A 22484-nucleotide genomic window follows, 5' to 3' on the forward strand; every position below is an offset into this window, starting at 1 on the left:
TCTCAAACACTGCAAAACACCCATACCATTTCTATTCGCATCATTATTTTTAAGTAATAATACTGAACGGATAAATACAAAGATTCTATAGAAGAAAAAAAAAGATACCTTACTATTAATTCTTAAGGATCTCTATAGTCCCTACATCTAAAAGATTGGTTTTAATATTCCAATAGTGTCACTAAAAAATGAAACTAAACACACAATATAACAGACATCTCTGATACACATTTTAAATCATGAAAGATAGGTTAATGGATCTTTTCTTCTTGTTTTTCTTCCATAATGTAGTAAATATAACCTCTTCTAGAGTCTACTACCTTTTTGAGAAAGTTACCTAATCAATAAGCATCAACTGGGATGAAAAAGACTGTGTGTGTGTGTGTGTGTGTGAATAAGACAGTAAGAAAAAGACTTTTAAAAAATGCTATTACAAGCATTTTCTTTCATTTTTTCAGATGCAACATACATATTTGCTAAAAGGATGATTTATTTATTTGACTAAATTGATATACATTCTCTTCCCATTCTTCCAACCTTACAGCCCAAAGTCAAATTAAGTCTTGATTTTTTGGTTGCTTTTGGGTGGGTATTTATTTTGTTGTACAATATTGCTGCTTCAAATGTGTTCATTATTAGCTATGGGCTCACTGACCAAAAAATGTGGAGAAAATGGGAAAGATATAGAAAAAGATTCATTAATTCACACTATTATAAAAAAGACTTTAAATTCTCTATAAAGTTCATATATACAATAAGTATGCTGAATGACTCTTTCCACTCACTGACACCTTTTTTCAACTCCCTTCCACCATCCTTTAAACCTCCACCTGTTGCTTAAGTAAAAGGCCTATAGGGTGCCTGGGTGGCTCAGTTGGTTAAGTGACTGCCTTTGGCTCAGGTCATGATCCTGGAATCCCAGGGTTGAGTCCCACATTGGGCTCCCTGCTAAGCAGGGAGTCTGCTTCTCCCTCTGACCCTCACCCTCTCATGTTCTCTCTCTCAAATAAATAAAATCTTTAAAAAAAATAAAAATAAAATGCCTATAAAAAAGTTATCAAGGAGAAGGTAATGAACGAACTTTCACTTCATTAGCAGTATGAAAATGTTAGAAACTTCCTTTTCTAAAATTAAGAAGAGCAAGTTCAAGAAAAGAATATATATAATAGTTGAAATCATCTTTTTAAAAATAAGACAAAGAACATTAAGGATACCAACAATATGCTTCTGGCAATAAAATGAAATCAACTCATTTGTGTTTGACAAACAGTATTATGAAATCCTGCATGACTACTATTTTACATAAAAATTAAGTGGTTGGTATAGGCAAATGAGACTTGATTGTTAATATACAAAACAGATTGGACTAGACTTATGGCACATCTGTCATTCTAAAACTAGTCTATTCTCATGGTGTAGATGCAACACAGATCTTATTTTTAAACCACAGATTCATATTTTAAAATATTACTTTTTTTAAGAGAGAGAGAGCATGTGAGAGCAGGGACTGGGAGTGGCAGAAAGGAGCAGAGGGAGAGAAAGAATCTTAAGCAGGCTCTATGCCCAGCGTGGTGCCTGACACAGGACTCAACCTCACAGTCCTGAGATCATGACCTGAGCTAAAATCAAGAGTCAGATGCTTAATTGACTGAGCCACCCAGGTGCCCCTTAAACCTATTTACTCTAAAGTATGATCTTAAAATACCCAAAGAACCAAATCAGCCAGAAAGATACATTTTACTAAAATTAAACATAGAAAAATGTATCTAAGAACCCCTGGATGACCGATCCTAACTAAAAGGAGAAACTGGAAAGAAATGTGTAGATAATACTATCATCACCCTATATTTCTCTGACTTCTTTCAGTCTGTAAGGTTCATCAACAATGATGTCTGCAACACACAACTTATCCCTAAAAACAAACTTCAAAGAATATAACAGTACCATGATATTAAAGTTATATTAAATATTTATATTTTTATTTAAAATTAAGAAGTGTTTTCTTTTAGATGACTCTATTAATTTCTAAAAAAAAAACTATAACCACAAGCAAATCATCAAAGAATGGGTCTTTAATAGTTATGAAATTTGGGGGGTGGGGTTGGGAGATAAGGTGATTTTGTCCAGTCGGTAAATTTAATAATTATTGGTAAGTCAAAAGGATCTATTTATCATCTGTGCTTTAAACAGACTTCTAGGGGTGCCTGAATGGCTCAGTCAGTTAAGCGTCATTAAGTGTCCTACTCTTGCTTTCAGCTTGGGTCCTGGTCTCAGGATCATGGGACTGAGCCCCCATTCGGGCTCCACGCTCAGCGGGGAGTCTGCTTGAAATTCTCTCTCTCCTTCTCCCTCTGCCCCAACCCTGCTGCTGTACTCGCTCAAATAAATAAATAAATCTTTAAAAGTAAAGAGACTTTTAATACTCTAAGCCTCTTCTCTTCCCCAAATATGCCATGGAATATTCACGTTTGTGTTTCAAACTCTAGAAAGAAATAAGGCAGCCTCCCTAGATGTAATTTAGTGATAGTACTAGTAAGAACCGTGAAGATGAATTTTTAAATATCCCTCTCACTTAACATTTAACACTTATCTTTTGCTTTAACGCAACTATCCCTTACTTTAGGATATGCCCAGGCCAGGCATATTCCCTGTGATCTTGTTAGAAATGTAAATTAATGGACCCAACTCCTCTGAGGGCCAGGAAACTTTTAATGAGTTCTTTTGGGGATTCTTAAGCATGGGAAAGTTAGGACACTGGTTAACTCTGGTTGCACATTAGAATCACCTGGGGTGCTTTTATAAAGGATAACAAAACCCAGGGACCGAATCAATTAAGTCCAGAAATTCTTGGGATGGGATCTGGGTACATTTTTTCAAGTTCTCTATGTGATTTTAACATACAGCCACTGTTCTACGAGAAAAGCAAAATCTGTAATTTGGTCTAAGACTATCATTAACAACTGGCTCACCGTTAATACCCTGCCAATTCATCTGCCAGCTCTTGAGAAAATTACATGACCCATGTCTTGGCCTCTAATCCAGCTTCTCATATTTATGCGTAAACTTGTTTTTTTACATTTGTTACCAAGTCCAAGCTTGCTCTGCTCACCACATGACAGGGCAATTAAGTTGAGAGGCTAGATGTTGGGGCAAGGAGAGTGACTTTGTTTGGAAAGAAAGACCCTGTATCCTCTTTGTCTTTGATCAGTTGATCTTTGAGTACAGGAATCTGGTCCTGTAGCTTCTGTATATCCTTCCTCATCTCCTCGAGTGAGTTAGATTTTGGGTAAAAAGCAGGTTTTGCAAACCTTATCTGTAACATGCCTGAGTGCAGGGCTAAGTAGAACTTTCTAAGCAAGGGAAATCAAGGCAATATGGAGTCAGACATGCTAAGTTTTTCCTTTTTAGAAATTCATCAACCTAATTTTTCCTCTTTCACTTTTTATTATTAGACTTCCAAACAAACTAAAGTAGGAAGAGTAACAGAAAGTACTGGTTTTCAAACTTTAGTGTGCATTAGAATTACCTAGAGGGATTGTTAAAATAGATTAATGGACCCACTCCAGTTTCTCTGATACAGTTTCTCTGATACATCTGATATAGATGTAGGGTGGGTACGGCCAAAACATGTTAGATGACACCATGAGACTGCAGATGGCAAAATCCAGACTGTGGGAAACTACAGGACATGACCCAGTTTCTTTAACTACAGAAAATTACAAAGGGGAAAAAAATTTGGAAGGGGAACTTACAGATCAATCACAATGACTGTATCTTATTTGCATCTTAATTTCAACAAACTGAAAAAGAAAAGAGTTGAAAAATTTGAAGAGTGACTGGATATTTGCTAATATTAAGGAATTTGTTAATTGTTTTAGGTAATTGTCCACTATAAGCAACATGAAAATTAAGAGATATCCTCCCCCTTCCCTTTTTCCTGTGTCTGATTTTAAGTAGTATCTTTTTATTCCCAGTTAATATCTGCAAGCAATCTTATTCTACTTTTCATACACTTCCATTCTACTCCCATTTTTGCAATGTGTACCTATAGCTGATACCTACTATACCGTATCCTTCACAGACATTATTTTGTCTTAGTTCTCAGTAAATATGAATCTTGTGCTCACCATCAGTACTTATTTTGCTATAACCCTAGTCATATTATTAATCTGAAGCTAATTCTCCAGTAGACTCCTTGAAATACTCATGGGAACCACATTCCTTGAGTCCTTATATGTTTATACCAGTTTGCTTCTGACCTTTAAAGTTCAGAATGGCTAGATATAAAATGTTTGGCTCACCTATTCTTTGAGTATCCTATGTTTACCTATAGTCTACCATAAAGTGTCGTTATCAAAGTCTAGTGACATTTTCATTTTCTCCCCTGTATGAGTGACTTAGTCTTCTCCTTGGATGTCCACAGAATTTTTTTCTTTTTCTTTAAACTCCTATAGTTGTTTGTTTTTGTTTTTGTTTTTTAAAGCATATATCTGAGTGTTGGCTATTTGGGTCAATTCTCCTAGGTATCTGGTATGCCTTTTCAATATCAATTTTAAATCCCTTACATTTGAGGAAATCTTTCTTGAGTGGTAGCTTTTAGTATCTGTTCTGTTCATAACGTTGGGCTTGTCCTTTGAAGACTACTATTATATATACTTCGAATCTTTACCTTCTGTATCTATCATTTTCTATCAAAACTTTGTATCTCTTTTGCCCTTTCCTTGCTTCCATTTTAGTTCCTATTATCCCTTAAGACAATATCCATTGTTTATTTGCCTTATATTCCTTCTATTTTCATCTTCACTTCTGTAATAATTTTTCCCTTTTTTATAATTCCCTTCTGAGTCCTGCCATCTCTCCTTAAAAATCTCCCTTTCTCTAGTCACCTCATTTCTTAATTTTCCTAGTTTTGATTTATATGGTTATTTCATAGCTTTTGCTGTTCTTAATATCCTTCAACTTGTTTTGAATTATTTGGCAGGGTTTGTCTATTTATTGCATGCCTTCATTATCTTTGGCAACATTATGTAATTGGACTAAGATCCTGTTCTGCAACCACGATCCTACAGATTTCTGTCCAGTTTCAACGTCTATTTTAACTGATTGGCCTGTCTCACTTTCAGGCATTTATTGGCAATTTGGGAGTTCTTTTCTCATGATCTGAGAAGCCTAGCTGCCTTTCCTCTGCTTCCTCACACACAGATGCTGAGACTATGTTTACGTGTCAATGTTATTTTGGAAAACCACTTGGATTTGGGAGTTTGTAGGAATATGATATCATCTAAGTTTTGTTGTAGTGGCTGTCTGGCTGTCTGTGGAATGTTGGTAATATTCTTACTTTCTGTTTTATGGGGAGATTTGAAAAGATTCAAAAATTATGACACTATACCCAACAACATAGATAAATCTCACAGACATATGGTTGAATGAAAAAAATTAGACGAAAGTAAAAATACTGTATGATTCCATTTATATAAAAGTCACAAGCAGGCAAAACTAAACTATGATGACATAGTCAGAATAGCAGTTACAATAGAGGAGTGAGTAACTGGGAGGAAATCCAGTGAAAGTTTCTGGGTTGTTAATATTTTTCATATCAGTGAGTGGTGGTTTCTTGGGTATTTACATATGTAAAAATTTACTGAGCTTACACATAAGATACTGTATATATCTTAATTTTTAATAAATGCTGCCTCTGTCATTATCTTTCAATTTTTATTGAAATTATGCTTTGCTTTCATAGTTTGAGTGTTTTGAGACATAACATAATATTGAACTAAAATAAGTATACAACATCAATACTAAAAAGTAAAAAGATACACACAAATATATTTGCAGTAATCATAACCATGTAAAAATATGTCTGTTCAGAGGCACCTGGCTGGCTCAGTCAATACAGCATGTGACTACTGATCTCAGGATTTTAAGTCTAAGCCCCATGTTGGGTGTAGAGATTACCTAATGAAAAAAAAATAGTAAAAAAAAAAAGTCTGTCCAAAGACTTGAAAGGTACACAGGTTCATACAAATAAGAAAATATTAATTTTTTTGGTATGTTATGATTATCACATTATATTGTTTTTTGTTTTCATTATTTTTGTTATATTGATTTTTTGCTGCTAATTTCCTCAAAATATAAGCTTTTCTGTTTATCTAATTAAACTGTTTAATATTAATCACTATTTGTGCCTTCACAATACTGGTGAAGTAGTCTATCTTTCCCCCCTAATTCAAAGCAATAAATTGATTGCAGCAACCACAGTTTTCTTAGGATACAGAGTATGAAAAGGTAAACAAATACTAATTTTGGCTTGGTTAAGAACAAATAATTTCTAAAAACACAAGATAAGCAAAGAACAGGAAAAAAGCAATAGAAAAAGCAGTAATTATAAAATAAGTTTATAGAATACAAATGTGATCTGTATTCACAACATGTTATTCAAGTAAAACATCAATGTTACTTTGAGCTGCCTATAAAGAAGCACTATGACACTGAGCAAGAGCACAGCAGTTGTTGGTGGGCATGCTTTTGAGAGGTTTAGCAATATTTTTTTCTAAAGCAATCTTGAAAAATTTTAAGGCTGGCCAGTTTGGTTTTGACTCTGGCACCTCCCCAAATACCCAGAATGTTGATGGTGTTCTATGGTCAACCCAAATTCTCCCCATAAAGGGCCATCTCCCTGTGTAATATAGTATTTTATACCTCTCTCCTCACTCTCTCGTCTGAAATCTGCTCTCAACTAGCCAAATACTTGGAAAAGGGCCTGAAAAGAATAATTTCTCAAGTCAAAGCAATAAAACTAATAGAAATTTTGTTAACAATAAGGTGGTGAAAGCCTTCCCCAGGCTTCCCACATACTCATGGCCCTGAACTTCAGTTACAAAGACACAATCTTCTATTACTATTTTAATAAATTACCACAAACTTAGAATCATTCATAGATCATAAATCCAACACTGTTTTCACTGAGCTAAAATCAAGGTGTTGTTGGTAAGTCTACATTTCTTCTTAGAGTCTCTAGGGGAGGATCCGTTTCCTTGCTCATTCAGGGTCTTAGCAGAATTCAGTTTCTTACAGCTGTAGGATGGAAGTCCTCATTTCTGTGCAGGCCACTGGTAGCTTCTAGAGGCACCTGCATTCATCTGCTGTGGAGCCCTTTCGCCATCCTTAAAGCCAGCAACAACAGAATGAGTTTCTCTTACTTTGAATCTCCTCCTCCTTCATCCTTTAACCCAGTTGGGAAAGATTCTCTGCTTTTAAGGATTTACAATTAGACTGGGCCAATCTGAATAATCCAGGATAGTCCTACCATCTAAAGGTCCATACCTTTAATCATATCGTCAAAGTTCCTTCTACCTTTTAAGGTGACATAATCACAGGTTCTGGGGATTAGGGTATGGACATCTTTGGGGGCCCATTATCTGACCTACTGTGAAATTATAGCAGTCAATTTAGGGATTTTATTATTTATCATTTTTTTCAAGATTTTATTTATTTGAGAAAGCATAGGTGAGAGAGCATGAATGAGGGGGGAAAGGGCAGAGAGAGGGAGAACCAGACTCCCCACTGAGCAGGGAGCCCAATTTGGGGCTCCATGCCAGGGTTCTGGGAGCAGAAAGCAGACACTTAACGGACTGAGCCACCCAGGTGCCCCAATTTGGAGATTTTAAGTTTTTTTTTCTCTAAAGATTCAGACTCAGATATAGCATAAACACATTAACCAGTACTTTTACCACTTTTTCAAGTAGTTTGGGGTTTGTGGTTTTGGCTTTCAAAAGGTTCATTCACAGTTAAAAAGAAACTAAATAATAATTTGATCATGTTGTCGCCAAGTGATAGTAGAATCTTGGTATTGTTCACACAGTATCGAATTCTCAAGGATATCCAAAAGAAATGATTTAAAAATTACTGAACAAGTTGTTTTTAGAAAGAAAAAAGAATCAAATGGCTTTATGACATCAAGCAAAATATGCACTTAATAGTCTACCATTAAGTTATACAGAAAGCATTGAAATTATACAGGCATACCTTATTTTATTGCACTTTATCGGCTTTTGTAGATACTGCATTTTTTACAAATTGAAGGTTTGTGGCAACCGGTAACAAGCCAGTCTATTGATGCTGTTTTTTCTAACATATCTGCTCACTTTGTGTCTCTGTGTAACAATTTGGCAATTCTTACAATATATCAAACTTTCTCAATAATATTATATGTGTTACAGTGAACTGTGATCAGTGATGTTATTATTGTAATTGTTTTGGGGCACCATGAACCAAGTCCATATAAGATAGCAACCACAATCCTAATCAATCAGTAGCCATCCACACTAAAGCAAGACCCTCCACCAGCAAAGATTATAACTCACTGAAAGCTCAGATGATGGTTAGCCTTTTTTAGCATGAAGTATTTTTTAATTAAGGTATATAAATATCTTTTTTAGGCATAATGCTATTGCACACTTAATAGACTATAACGTAGTGCAAACATAACTTTTACATGCATTGGGAAATAAAAAGTTTCATTTTGCTTGCTATATTCTGATATTCACTTTATTGTAGTGGTCTGGAACCAAGCCTACAAAATCTCTGAGGCACATCTTTATTAAGAAAAAGCAAGCTATTTTTTTCATGAATATTTCCTGATAGTATGAAAAAATTAGACTCTGAAACAGAACCGTCCTCAGAGAAAATATGAACATCTTAGAATCCTGAGGGGAAAATCCTTAAGGATCAATTTTAGATTATTAAAATGTAAACAGATGATACTAACAGATGATACTAATATGGCCTAATGGTCTGGAAAAAAAAAATCTACAAAATTTCTTTAAAAAGGGAAGAGGGGGGCACCTGGGTGGCTCGGTTGGTTAAGCAGCTGCCTTCAGCTCAGGTCATGATCCTGGAGTCCTGGGATGGAGCCCCTCATCAGACTCCCTGCTCAGCAGGGAGTCTGCTTCTCCTCCTGACCCTCTCTCCTCTCATGCTCTCTCTCTCAAATAAATAAAATCTTAAAAATAAATAAATAAAAAGGAAAGAGGTTCAGAAGGGAAAGATAATTTAACTAAAAATGATGAAATAAAAGGAAATAATATCTTTCCTTAAATCAAAATAAAGGATTTAAAATTTTTACATGACTGATTTCTAGCACTAACTAATCAGAATGTATGAATATTGGAGTTTAGTTTATGAGGTTTTTTTTTATGCAGAAGATACTATGAGAGAGATTGTAGAAGAGGAAATTATACCACTTCTCCAAATGGGAGGGTGAAGGAACAATGACATACTGTGTAGAAGGAGTTAGTGGACTGGTCCATGTGTAACAGGAGCTTTTGCATGATTTTAGCATATGTACACTTAAAGAACATTTGTCATCAGAAGTGAAGTTCTGTGCTTCTAGACATAGATAATTAAATTTAGATTTTTAGGTACCAAAATCATTAAAAAGCAATATCAAATTTGTGCTTATTGGTTAAAAAAAGATCTCTAGTTATTAAAAAAAAAAAACCCACATTTTAATGTTTTTAAAGTATTTGACCAGAGAGAAAGCTTACTTTAACCAAATTTAGTCTCATCCTAAGTACAGACATACCTAAAAACTTGCCAATACTCTATTCCTTCTCTATTCTCCCACAACAATTATAATCTTTGCCATTAAATAACCATGTTATTTAATTATCTGTTTACATTTCAGTACTCTCAATAGAGAGTGAGTTACCCCTAGAGGACATATATGAATATTATTCTTTGACTAGCTAGAGTATCACAGAGAGCTTAGCACACATCAATATTTGTTAAATGAATGAATGAATATGCCTGTGTCCTTAGCAAAGAATTCTTTCCCAGAGTTCAACCATGACTTCAACCTTTTTAAAATAGAAAAATCCAAGGAACAAATTAAAAGCCAAAGATTTAGAAATCTTAAAGTAGCTTTCTCAAAAACATCAACCAAACTGATTAAATGGATCAATTCTAGGAATAATCTAGTCAAAATGCTGCAATGTAAGTCATTGAATTATACTGTTAAGTAAATGTAAGCCATTAGAAACCGAAACAACGTCTTTTGTCTGTACAATGATCCATTAAAATGCAACATTTATGGAACACCTGCTATGTGTTAGGTATTGATTTTAAGAAGATTAAAAATTAATTCTGTAATAGAACTCTGATTTTGTTATGCTTGGTGAATTTCCCAATTTCGGATAGTAGGGTCTCATACAGCAAAGGAAGCATAGTTCCTTGACCTGTACTCTGGAAGATATCCCTGTAACCCTGTAGCCAGTTCTTCTTTTTGCTTAATGGTTTCTGCTACTTATATCCAAGTATAATAAAATATAGAATAAGTCTGAAGTTATAGGATCAGCCACACTTCTCTAGCACTGCTTGAGTTTTTCCCACTTCTAGTATACCATGTGCAGTGCTGCCTCTTCCTTGTAACAATCTTCCTATAAAACAAAGAAACAACACCCTACTACTACTTATGAGAAGAAGCAAGCAGGTATTTCCAATGGCCATGCAAGACGTATCACAGAATGGTGGAGTTGAAAGGAAAGAGGTAATCACTTAGCTCAGCCCATTTAACTCTGTAAATTCACCACTGGAGTCTTGATCTTGACTCCAGGGCTCTACAACCGTGTCAATACTACTCCTACATTAAAGTACATTACAACATGGGGTGCCTGGGTGGTTCAGTGGATTATGCATCTGACTCTTGATTTTGGCTTAGGTCACGACCTGAGGGTTGTGGGATTGAGCCCCAGTACACTGAGCACTCAGTACAGAATCTCCTTGATAGTCTCTCTTTCCCTCTGCCCCTCCCACTGCTCACATACTCTCTAATAAATAAATAAAATTTTTAAAAAAATAAATATAATATGCCATCATACTGCACAGCCAATACAGAGAACAATTGAGAATGCATTTGTCAAGTGTTGACTTATTCATTACAGGATTTTACATCCTTGAAAGAGAAGAGACGATTTTTACCCTGTATTCTGTCAAACTGCTTAGGCACAGAGTTCCCCACCAACGCAACAAGAAATATTTATACTAAAAGACAAGATTTAACTGTAAAAACTTACAAAAGCACCTCCCAAATGCCAATCTCACCTTTCTCTTTACTACTGCTATATAAATATACTAGATTAAAAGGATTCTCAAAAGCATGTATCTTTAGCCAAGTTGGATGAATTCAGTTCATAAAAGTGTGTGTTTACAGATTAAGTTTAGGGGGAAAAGATGATAGATGCAAAGTTTCTTACATTTCTTTGTTACACTAATGATTTTTAAAATCAATATTCTCTCTCATATCCCAGGAATTAGGAAATTGCAGGCTATCTTAAATTATATGTGTTGACATCCGTAATTGACAACGAAAAGTTACACGCAGCAGTAAGACCAGTTACTGCAGGTGATGAATTGCTGCAATTACTTTAATTGAATGGAAGAATGAATGAACAGAGGGAAGTCTTTTTATTATAATAACTAACGGAATATTCAAGAACAGTGAAAAAAAATGGCAAAAATTGTCTTACACAAGCAATAGCACCACCTGCTGATTAATAAAAGCAATAACGTAGGTTAATTTAAAAATCTGGCCAAAGATATCTTTTCCCTTGAATTCTGTTCCATTTAATAATATATTCTGTATATTTATTAATACTAACTAATTTAACTTGAAAGTTTCCATTTCATGTATTTGAATAATGTGTTTATTAAAAATCAAAGGTAAAAAAATTTTATTATCAAATGAAAGGAAAAATTATAGTACTATGGATTTTAATTTTTATTCCATAAGTAGTTTACTTGTACCATAATTTATTTTACTAACAACTCAATACTGTATATTTAGTTTATGAAATTCCCTGACCACCTCACCTAAAATAATGCCATCTTCCTTACCCAGCCTTATTTTTTTATGTCCTTTATTATCACTTAACATATTATATATTGATTCTGTTTATTTGTTTGTGTATAGCTTTTCATCTGCTGGAATGAAAACTCTAGAGAGCAGGGAATTTATTTTGTGTATTGCTATTTCTTTAACACCTAGGGCAAGTGCCTGGCATGTAATAGACACAATAAATATTCATGAAGGAATGAATGAATATGAAAATAAATGAACAAACGAATATGCAATGCATCTTTAAACTTCCTTGAAGGGATAATAGCTGTGTCAAAGTTTCAAGGATCTAGACAGATTTTGCCAAATTATACTTGAGAAAAGTTGTACCACTCAATACTCCCTCCACCGCTTTGTGAGGAGGCCCATTATCCCATTTTCTGAAGAGTGAAAAGTGGCATTACACTGTATTTTTATTTGTATCATGAAGAGACTGATCATATTTTTGGGTTCTGCAGACATTTACAATATACTTTTTATTCTTTGCTCATTTTTTTCAGTTCAAGATAATCTATTTGATTCCTTTTTATAATTTATTGATATTTTCTGTTTAGACTTCGTTCTTCTGGTTTTTTTCTTTAAAAAATTTATTTCTATTATTTTAGAGAGAGCGAGTATGCTTGGAGAGGGGTTGAGAGGGACAAAGGAGAGGGAGAGAAAGAATCCCAAACAGACTAGACTCCCCACTAAACATGGAGCAGTATGTGGGGCTTGATCTCACAACATTTGGTTCATGACCTGAACCAAAACCAAGAGTCAGATGCTTAAGTGACTGCACCAGCCAGAGCCCTGGTTTTGGTAATTCTTTATCTGTGGTTTTATTTAGCACTTCAAGCATACTTAAATTCTTTGTCTAATAAATCCAGTTCTGGGCTTTCTCAGGGATGGTTTCTATTTTTTTTTCTTTCTTGTGAATGGACCAAACTTCCTTGCCTCTTTTGTACGCCTTGTAATTTTTTTGTTGAAAATTGACATTTTGGGGGCACCTGGGTGGCTCAGTGGGTTAAAGCCTTCAGCTCAGGTCATGATCTCAAGGTTCTGGGATCCAGCCCAGCATCGGGCTTTCTGCTCAGCAGGGAGCCTGCTTCCCCCTCTCTCTCTGCCTGCTTCTCTGCCTACTCGTGATCTCTCTGTGTCAAATAAATAAATAAATAAATAATCTTTTTAAAAAAAAAAAAGAAAATGGACATTTTGAATATTATAATGTGGTAATTCCGGAAATTAGATTCTTCTCCCTCCCCAGGGTTTGTTATTGTTGCTTTTGGGGGGCTACAGTCATTTGTCTTGTTCTTTTAAGATTTTATTTATTTATTTTAGAGAGAGAGAGAGTGTGTATGCGAGCACATAAGCGGGAAGGAGCAGAGGGAGAGGGAGAAGAAGACTCCCTGCTGAGCAGGGAGCCCAATGCAGGGCTCAATCCCAGGACCCCGGGATCATGACCTGAGCCAAAGGCAGACACTTAATGACTGAGCTACCCAAGTGCCCTCCCTTGAAGAACTTTTTAAAAACCTTTACTGCATCTGTACAATTGATACATAGTCATTAAGTTAAAGTTCACACTAAAAAAAAAATCATATGAAGAAGGAAAAGACAACCCAAATATAGTTCTGGGTACAACTTTATCCACATAGTTAAAGATATGAGTATACAATTTTACACAAGTGGAATTACAGAATGACATGTTCTCCTATAACCTGGTTTAGGTATGATCAGTTTAGGTATGATCAAATAATAACCTAATCAGTCCTATGGACATTTATTTCTAATTTTTATTATTATAACAATTATGTGATGAAATTGTTATGCATACATCTTTGTGTACTTGTACAATGATCTTTTTAGAAAAAATTCCTAGAGGTGAGATTACTAGGTCAAGGGATATATACATCTGATATTGGATATATATTTTCAAACTACCCTTTAAAAAGGTTGAGTCAGCCCACGTTCCCACCAACAGTGAGAAATGAGATAGCTCATTTCCTTCTTCTTGAGTGAATCTGAGGTTTTTTAAGTCATTATTAATCTTTTCAATCTATTAGGTAAAACATATTATTTATTTTATACTATCTATGAGTTAAATTGGACATCCTTTCATGTTTTTACTGGTCACTTGGCATTTGTTTTGTGAACTGGTTAGTCATGTCATTTCGCTATTTTCCATGTCATTTTCGCAATTTCTTGAACAGAGAATCTCTAGCAGATAGCTCTCCTCCTCCCCTCTGAGAATCATTGCAGTAGTCAGCATAACCCTCAAGTATGCAGACCTAATGTTTTAAAATTTGTGATCAATTATTTTAAATAAACTTGGTATGTAAGGAATGATAGTGGTAGAACAGCTACTATCAGATTAGCCTTCTCACAAATAACACCTAGTCACTCCAGACAAGAAATAAAACAACTACTTGAAGACTGGAGAGCAATCAAAAGCAGACAGACAGCTACTCTGGAAAGCAGTTTGGCAGTTCCTCACAAAGTTATAAAGACAGAGTTACTATTTAACCTAGTAATTTCACTCCTAAGTAAACCCAAAGAAATGAAAACATGTCTGTACAGACTTATATACATTCTTAGCAGCATTATTCATAATAATCAAAATTTGATGCATTTGGAATGGATAAACATAGTATGTTATATTCATATAATGGAATACTATTTGTTCATAAAAAAAGAATGAAACAATGTGATGATGAATGAAACAATGTGGATGAACCTTGAAAACATTATACTAAGTGAAAGAAGCCAGTCACAGAAAACCACATATTGTATTAATCCATTTATGTGAAATGGCCTGAATAGGGAAATCCATAGAAAAAGAAAGGTGAGTAGTAGTTGCCAGAGGCTGGGAGTTGGATAGGGAGAAATAGGGATTGATAGTGAGTATGAGACTCCTTTTAGAGGAGACGAACATGTTCTTAAAATTAGAGTGTGGTGGCTGCCTTATGAATACACTTAAAAACACTGAACTGTGTACTTTAAATGGGTAAAATTTTAGTATATAAATTATGTTTCAATAAAGCTGCTTAAAAAAAAAGCAGGCAGAAACTTGAGAGGAGTCAATGGTTGACAAAAGGAAACAGTATTGAGTAAATTTCCATTTTTTTTCCAACCTTTTAACTAAGAACAGACCCTAATTGGTGCCAGGAATTGTGGCTGAATCTCAGATAGAAACTTGCTGTCACTGGCCAAGAAGTCAGAGGATAAAGCTCAGTGACCATGCAGATGGAAACAAACAGGAAAACTCCAGAAAGAAAAAGGCCACAGGGACTTCATCTTTCCACCAGAAGAAAGACAGAGACTAAAGTTTGAGTTTAGTCAAGGTACTGCCTGTTAACAGACACACAGAAGTCAGTGCTCTTTAGAGAAACATAACAGAATCTAGAATCTTTACTATGTATTGTTCACAATGTTCAGAATACTATTCAAAATTACTAGTTATGCAAACACACAAGAAAAATGACACAAGAAAAAAGGCAATTGATGACAAAATGCTAGAATTAGCAGATAATGATTTTAAAGAAGATATTATAACCAAGACCTTAATGGAAAATATCATTTTGAACATATGTAACAACAGAGAAAATCTCAGCAGAGAAATAAGAACTATGAAAGAATAACCAAATGGAAGTTCTAGAAGTACAAAATATAATATAGGAAATTAAAATTCACTGGACAGGCTTATGAAAGGATTGAAGATAACCAATGAAAGGATTAGTAACTTGAAGATAGATCAACAAAAATTATCCAATTAGAAATCTTCCTGCTGATCTCAGAGTACATTTCCCCAAAAATGCTAAATCTAATAAGGTCACTACTTAAAATGAATCAGTGGCTCACTACTGCCAGAAATTAAAATCCAATCAACTTTTAATTTTTCTAACAGACTATAATTCCTTGCCTTTGCTTGTTCTGTTCCCTCTCCTGTACCACTGTTCCTTTGATAGCAAAGCAATATTTCCAATATTTGAATATTATCATGTCACTAGCCACCATCCATGGCTTTCTACTGACTAACATACCAGTTTTCCAACTTCATTATTTTAGCTGTTCAAAGGAAGTCTTATATTGGATGCTCAAATAGAAAAACTGATTAATGTAGAGCGTTTCTGGTTGCAGCTGGAAAGGATGACCAGGAGTTCAGCCTCCTCACCTCCTTTCTACCCTACAGCAACTCCTATGAGTGTTTCACAGAAAATAATTTGATTTTTAATTGCTAGACTCTTTTACATGGCAAACATAGATCTGGTCCAAGAATATCTTTTCAGTATTATCTCCTGGTACTATCCCATGCAAAATCTTGCATAAAAGGCACCATACTTGGATACCCAAAGGTTCCTTCTGACTGCAACTCTCATCTCCCAACTTGTCTCCTTGAAGAACTACTAATTCTTCAAGCCTCAGCTCTCCAATCAATATTCACAGGCAGAACTAAGCTCTTCTACACCTTCATAGTGCTTGCACAAAATAATCCTCCTGTATAGCATTTGTCACATTGTACTATGAATCTTATAGCCTGATTCTATACTAGACTGTCAACAACTTGAGTGAAAATCCCTACATCTCTCTATCACCAGTTTCTAAAATATTCTGATGAGCAGTATACATGCGATATCTATTGAATAAAAGAAAATATATGTAAGTGCTAATCTCAAATCTTTAAAAAACTGTTACAATTCTTCAGTCTGAATAAGGTAAAAGAAAAATCCTTTTAGAAAGTTTACTTTTCCAGAATAGTTAACATTCTAAAAACAGGCTTGGTGCTTAATAAAGTAAATCTTTAATTCAGTTATTCAAATCAACTCAACACCCCACAATTTTAAATTTTTAAATATTTTCATCAAAATGGCAATTTAAAGATTTGTCTATTTCTTCAAGATTTTATTTATTTACTTGAGAGAGAGAGAGAGCTACACAGAAAGAGAGCATGAGCAGGAGGGAGGGGTAGAGAGAGAGGGAGCAGCAGACTCCCACTGAACAGGGAGTCTGACGTGGAAGTGGATCCGAAGACCCTGGAATCATGACCTGAGCAGAAGGCAAACGTTTAACAGACTGAGCCACCCAGACACCCTTATCTATTTATTTTAAGAAGAGAGAGACAGAAAGTGTAAGCAGGGCGGAGAGGGAGAATCCTCAAGGAGACTTCCCACTGAGCATAGACCCTGACACAGGGCTGGATCTCAGGACCTTAAGATCATGATCTGAGCTGAAACCAAGAGTCAGATATTCAACCAACTAAACCACTCAAGTACCCCAAAATGGCAATTTAAAATTATCATGCTTAAATCGACTTATAAGTGAATTATTGAGTATCTACTGTGTTATATAGATAATAGAGAACCATTGACCTATGTAATCTTATAAACTATCTAGGGAGCCAACAATAACATACATAAAATGAAAATGGAAAATATAAAAGCATAATACATTGTGAGAATGAGTACATATTCTATAGACTTAGAATCATCACTGAAATATTGGATGAAAATGAGATTATCTGATACAACATCCTAATTTATAACTAAAAAAAGAGAGACTTTATATGAGAGGAAGTTAGAAAAACAGATAAATACCTGTGGAAGGTATGAGGAAATGAAGTCAAACACAATATGGGCCTTAAAGAATGGGTAGAATTCAGTAAGCATAAGACAGTGGTGAGAGCATTCCACAGAAAGGAAAAGATGAGTGAGGATGTTAGGGTCGGAGAAGATTCATGAGCCTAATCTGAGCACAGATACAAATTAGGGAGCTGTGAGGGAAAGACTGAATGGCTTTTATGGTATTACAGTTCAGAGAGCTTCTAAAGCCAGGCATATTTTGAAGCCATATGAAGCCAGACTTCATATTTTATGTGATAGAAAACTTATAAAGCAGATCATTTGTAAAACTTCAATAATTCTAACTTAATGGTCTTAGTTAGCATTCAAGGAAAATAAGCCACAGAACAATTATGTGATTTCCTCTTAGTTAGGAATAGTACAGAATAACCCCACTCATCACGGCTGCTTCTGGAACACTGATGAAGTAACTCATTATTCAAGTTCAATGGGTGAATGTTGTTGAGTTTGGCTGTTTGTTTAGGTTCTAAACAGAATTTGTACAAAGAAGGGTATATATACTCTCTTGTGAGGAAAAGGTCCCCCATGTATGCAAACATGAATTCTTGACAAAAACCCCACTCCTTTGGTTTAAAAATGATCATTTTTAAAACTTACTATTAATTCCATGCCAAAAACATGCAACTAAAATTTCTATATGAAACATATTAACAGTTTAAAAAAAAGTTCAAAAACTGAACTCTCCATGTTGATTGGGTATAAATTTTAATACTTTAGCTACTTCACCATCTTCTATAATCATGCTTAAAATCAGTATTTCCAGAAAAACAAATAATAGAGAATGTACCCATTCTTCAAATTCAACTTAGAGTTTATATGGTCCCATAAATCTGGAATTGATTGAAGTAGTATATTCAGAAGGCAAATCAGAAAGATGCAGTCAAACGCATTCACTGAAGTTTTTTTTTAAAGATTGAGAACCAGGTGTGTTATGCATAATCACATTTATGACAGTACATCTGTGATTGTTCACCATTATAACTTACCCCAGTTTTATCACATAAGCGTAAAGTATGAAATGATCCAACAGCAAATAACTCTCCATCTGGAGCCCAGGCAACTGAGGTAATAGGATGCTCGTGAGGTTGTGAATTGTACAAAGGGCGGCCATAACTATCCCATACCTAAAAAAACCAAATTTTAAAAAATCTTTTATAATAGTCACCATATTATCACAAAAAAGTTTGTCCTAACAGTAAGGTATCAATTAGAGATTTAGAAATCAACACTTTATAATAGAACTAATTAAATGTCTTCACTATCACATAAGGGGGAAAAGCTGTATTCTTTAAAACCTAAATATCTCAAAAAAAATTTTATAACATTGTAATAATTTTCCAATTTCACTAAATCTTTGGTTAATCATACAACCTATACATTTTGAGTCCTTTTAAATTTAACAACAAACTTTTGAAATATTCAATTTTTTGCTTAAAATTTTTGGTCAGTAAGTGCTCTATCAACTTTACCTAAAAGTATTTATTTCAGTTAAATTTCCTCTAACTCCAAATACATTAAATCTTATTTATAGTATAAATTATTTTGGTCTGAAGCTGAACAACATTTAATAAACCAGTAAGATTGATTTTTAAAACTTCACTTGAGTTAATTTAAATAACCAGTAAAACCAGGAGTTTTATTTGTTCCTGCTCATTAAATCAAATTCTATAGGTCAGTAAGATAGGTCAATGAGAAAGTCAACACTTTAAAATACCACTTAAAATTATAAAATAACAATTTGCCGAATTATTTGAGTTAAAAGATACAGCTAAAGTGAAAGACTAAAAGAATATTCTTATTTGCTAAATACTTTTCACCTAAGTTTAATTCTTTCAACCAGATGATAAATTCAAAAATCATATACCTTATATTTACAGTCCTCACCAGCAGACAAAATCAGATCATTGACAGAGTTCCAATCTACTTTTAGAATAATGCCATCATGAGCTTTCCACTATGAGGGGAAAAAAAAAAAAGATTTAATTATACCTTCAAGAGCACTAGAAAGTTTTGTTTTCTTTTGCTTTTTCTTTTTTTTTTCTTTTTTTTTTTAAGAAAAGACAGTTTGCCTCTCTAATGATTCTCTTATCCTGTCTTTGGAGATTCCCATCTTCCTTTGATAGCTCTTACGCATAACCTCATTTGCTTATTTCTAATTTAAAGTAATGAAAACACTTAGGATTATGACATCCACTATATAGCTTATTTCCTTATAAGTCTCAATTGCCTGGACTCCAAATGGAAAATCTCTTGCTATTGAAGTATTCCAAGCTTGACATGTGTGTGGTAACACTGGACTGAATCAAAATCTTACTCTTTTTTATACGGTTGATTCAGTTAAAGATAATGTCTCTGTTCTTTTTTTTTTTTTTTTGTCTTCATTCTTTTTTTTTTTTTTTTTAAGATTTTATTTACTTATTTGACAGACAGAGATCACAAGTAGGCAGAGAGGCAGGCGGGGGTGGGGGGAAGCAGGCTTCCAGTTGAGCAGAGAGCCTGATGCGGGGCTTGATCCCAGGACCCTGGGATCATGACCTGAGCTGAAAGCAGAGGCTTTAACCCACTGAACCACCCAGGTGCCCCTTGTCTTCATTCTTATTTACTAATTCTTTTCTTTTTAAAAAACTTTTACTATATGACCATCTTCTTTACTAGTCTGTTCATTCTCTTCTGCATATTTTCCTAAGCCTCATTCTTTTTACCTTCACGTCTCTGGTCACTGAACTACATAAGAAACCTCTGTATATAACCTTTGTTTACCATATAACAAAAGAAGTTTTCCACAGATATGTACATATTCTATACACATATATAGAATGCATACATATATATCACCCAGAAATTGATAATCTAATAAGTAAGCATGGATCCCCTCTTGCTCTTCAATACAACAAATTCATGTGCCCATTTAGCACATGCATTTTTCCATGTTTAGGCAGAATAATATAACTGAAAAAGAACTAATTTTCCTTGAAGACCACAGGTACATTTTCATGTCTGAGCCAATTACCTTCATATCAAAGAGTAACTGATGTTAAGGGCTCTCTCTCTGTAGACCATTCCCAACCTAGTGCTTCTTCTTTTTTTCTTTCAAGATTTTATTTAAATTCAAGTTAGTTAGCTTTTAGTATAGTATTAGTTTCAGGGGTAGAATTTAGTGATTCATCAGTTGCATATAACACTCAGGGCTCATTACAAGTGCCCTCCTTAATATCCATCACCCATTTACCCCATCTTCCCACCCACCACCCCTCCAGCAAACTTCAGTTTGTTCTCTATAGTTAAGAGTCTCTTATGGTTTACCTCCTCCTCTGTTTTTATCTTATTTTTCCTTCCCTTCTCTTATGTTCATCTATGTTGTTTCTTAAATACCACAGATGAATGGAATCATAGGGTATTTGTCTTTCTCTGACTGACTTATTTCACTTGGCATAATACCTGCTAGTTCCATCCATGTCATCGCAAATGGCAAGATTTGCAATGGTGAGTAATATTCCATTGTGTGTGTGTGTGTGTGTGTGTATATATATATATACATATATATATATTTTTTTTTCATCGGTTGGTGAACATTTGGGCTCTTCCCGTATTTTGGCTATTGTGGACATTGCTGCTATAAACATTGGGGTGCATGTGCCCCTTTGAATCACTATGTTTGTATGCTTTGGAATAAATACCTAGTAGTATAATTGCTGGGATGTACGGTAGTTGCATTTTTAACTTAAAAAAATTTTTTTTAATTTATTTATTTTTTATTTTTTTATTTGGCAGAGAGAGATCACAAGTAGGCAGAGAGGCAGGCAGAAGGGGGGATGTGGGGAGCAGGCTCCCCGCTGAGTAGCAAGCCTGATGTGGGGCTTGATTCCAAGACCCAGGGATCATGACCAGAGCCAAAGGCAGAGGCTTTAACCCACTGAGCCACCCAGGCGCCCCAATTTTTAACTTTTTTTGAGGAACCCCCATACTGGTTTCCAGAGTGCTGCATCAGTTTACATTCCCACTAACAGTGTAAGAGGGTTCTCCTTTCTCTACATTCTCATCAATATCTGTTGTTTCCTGAGTTATTTACTTTAGCCATTCTGACCTGTGTGAGGTGGTATCTTATTGTGGTTTTGATTCGTATTTCCTTAATGCCTAGTGATGTTGAGCATCTTTTCATGTGTCTGTTTGCCATTCGGATAGCTTCTTTGGAGAAATGTCTGTTTATGTCTTCTGCCTATTTCTTGTTTGGATTATTTGTTCTTTGGGTGTTGAGTTTGTTAAGTTCTTTATAGATTTTGGATACTAGCTCTTTATCTGACATGTCATTTGCAAATATCTTCTCCCATTCTGTTGGTCATCTTTTGGTTTTGTCGACTGTTTCCTTTGCTGTGCAAAAGCTTTTTATCTTGATGAAGTCCCAATAGCTCATTTTTGCTTTTGTTTCCCTTGCATCCAGGGACAAGTCTAGTAAGAAGCTGTTGTGGCCAAAGTCAAAGAGGTTGCTGCCCATTTCTCCTCTAGGATTTTGATGGATTTCTGTCTCATATTTAGGTCTTTCATCCATTTTGAATTTATCTTTGTGTAAAAATATTTTTTGTGTAAAAAAGTGGTCCAGTTTCATTCTTCTGCATGTTGCTGCCCATTTTCCCAACACTATTTGTTGAAGAGACTGTCTTTTTTCCGTTGGATATTCTTTCCTGCTTTGTCGAAGATTAGTTGACCATACAGCTGAGGGTCCATTTCTGGGTTCTCTATTCTGTTCCACTGATCTATGTGTCTGTTTTTGTGCCAGTACTATACTCTCTTGATGACTACAGCTTTGTAATACAGCTGGAAGTCTGGGATTGTAATGCCTCTAGCTTTGGTTTTCTTTTTCAACATTATTTTGGCTATTCAGGGTTTTTTGTGGTTCCCTACAAATTTTAGAATTGTTTGTTCTAGCTCTGTGAAAAATGCTGGTGTTATTTTGATAGGGATTGCACTGAATGTGTAGA

The 22484-nt window shown here is 34.8% G+C and overlaps 1 protein-coding gene across 1 annotated transcript in view; it reads right to left on the reverse strand.

Annotated features, from left to right (window-relative positions):
* Positions 1-22484, reverse strand: part of IFT80 (intraflagellar transport 80) — a 95621-nt gene that overhangs the window by 49170 nt on the left and 23967 nt on the right. Inside the window, exons 5-6 of the mRNA XM_080797091.1 lie at positions 19373-19462; positions 18495-18632 (exon numbers count right to left, since the gene is read on the reverse strand). Of these exons, the coding sequence (XP_080653217.1) occupies positions 18495-18632; positions 19373-19462 (228 nt within the window). The remainder of the gene's footprint in view (positions 1-18494; positions 18633-19372; positions 19463-22484) is intronic.

Source organism: Martes martes (genome assembly GCF_963455335.1).
Source record: "Martes martes genome assembly, chromosome: 1".
In the NCBI taxonomy this organism is placed as follows: domain Eukaryota; kingdom Metazoa; phylum Chordata; class Mammalia; order Carnivora; family Mustelidae; genus Martes; species Martes martes.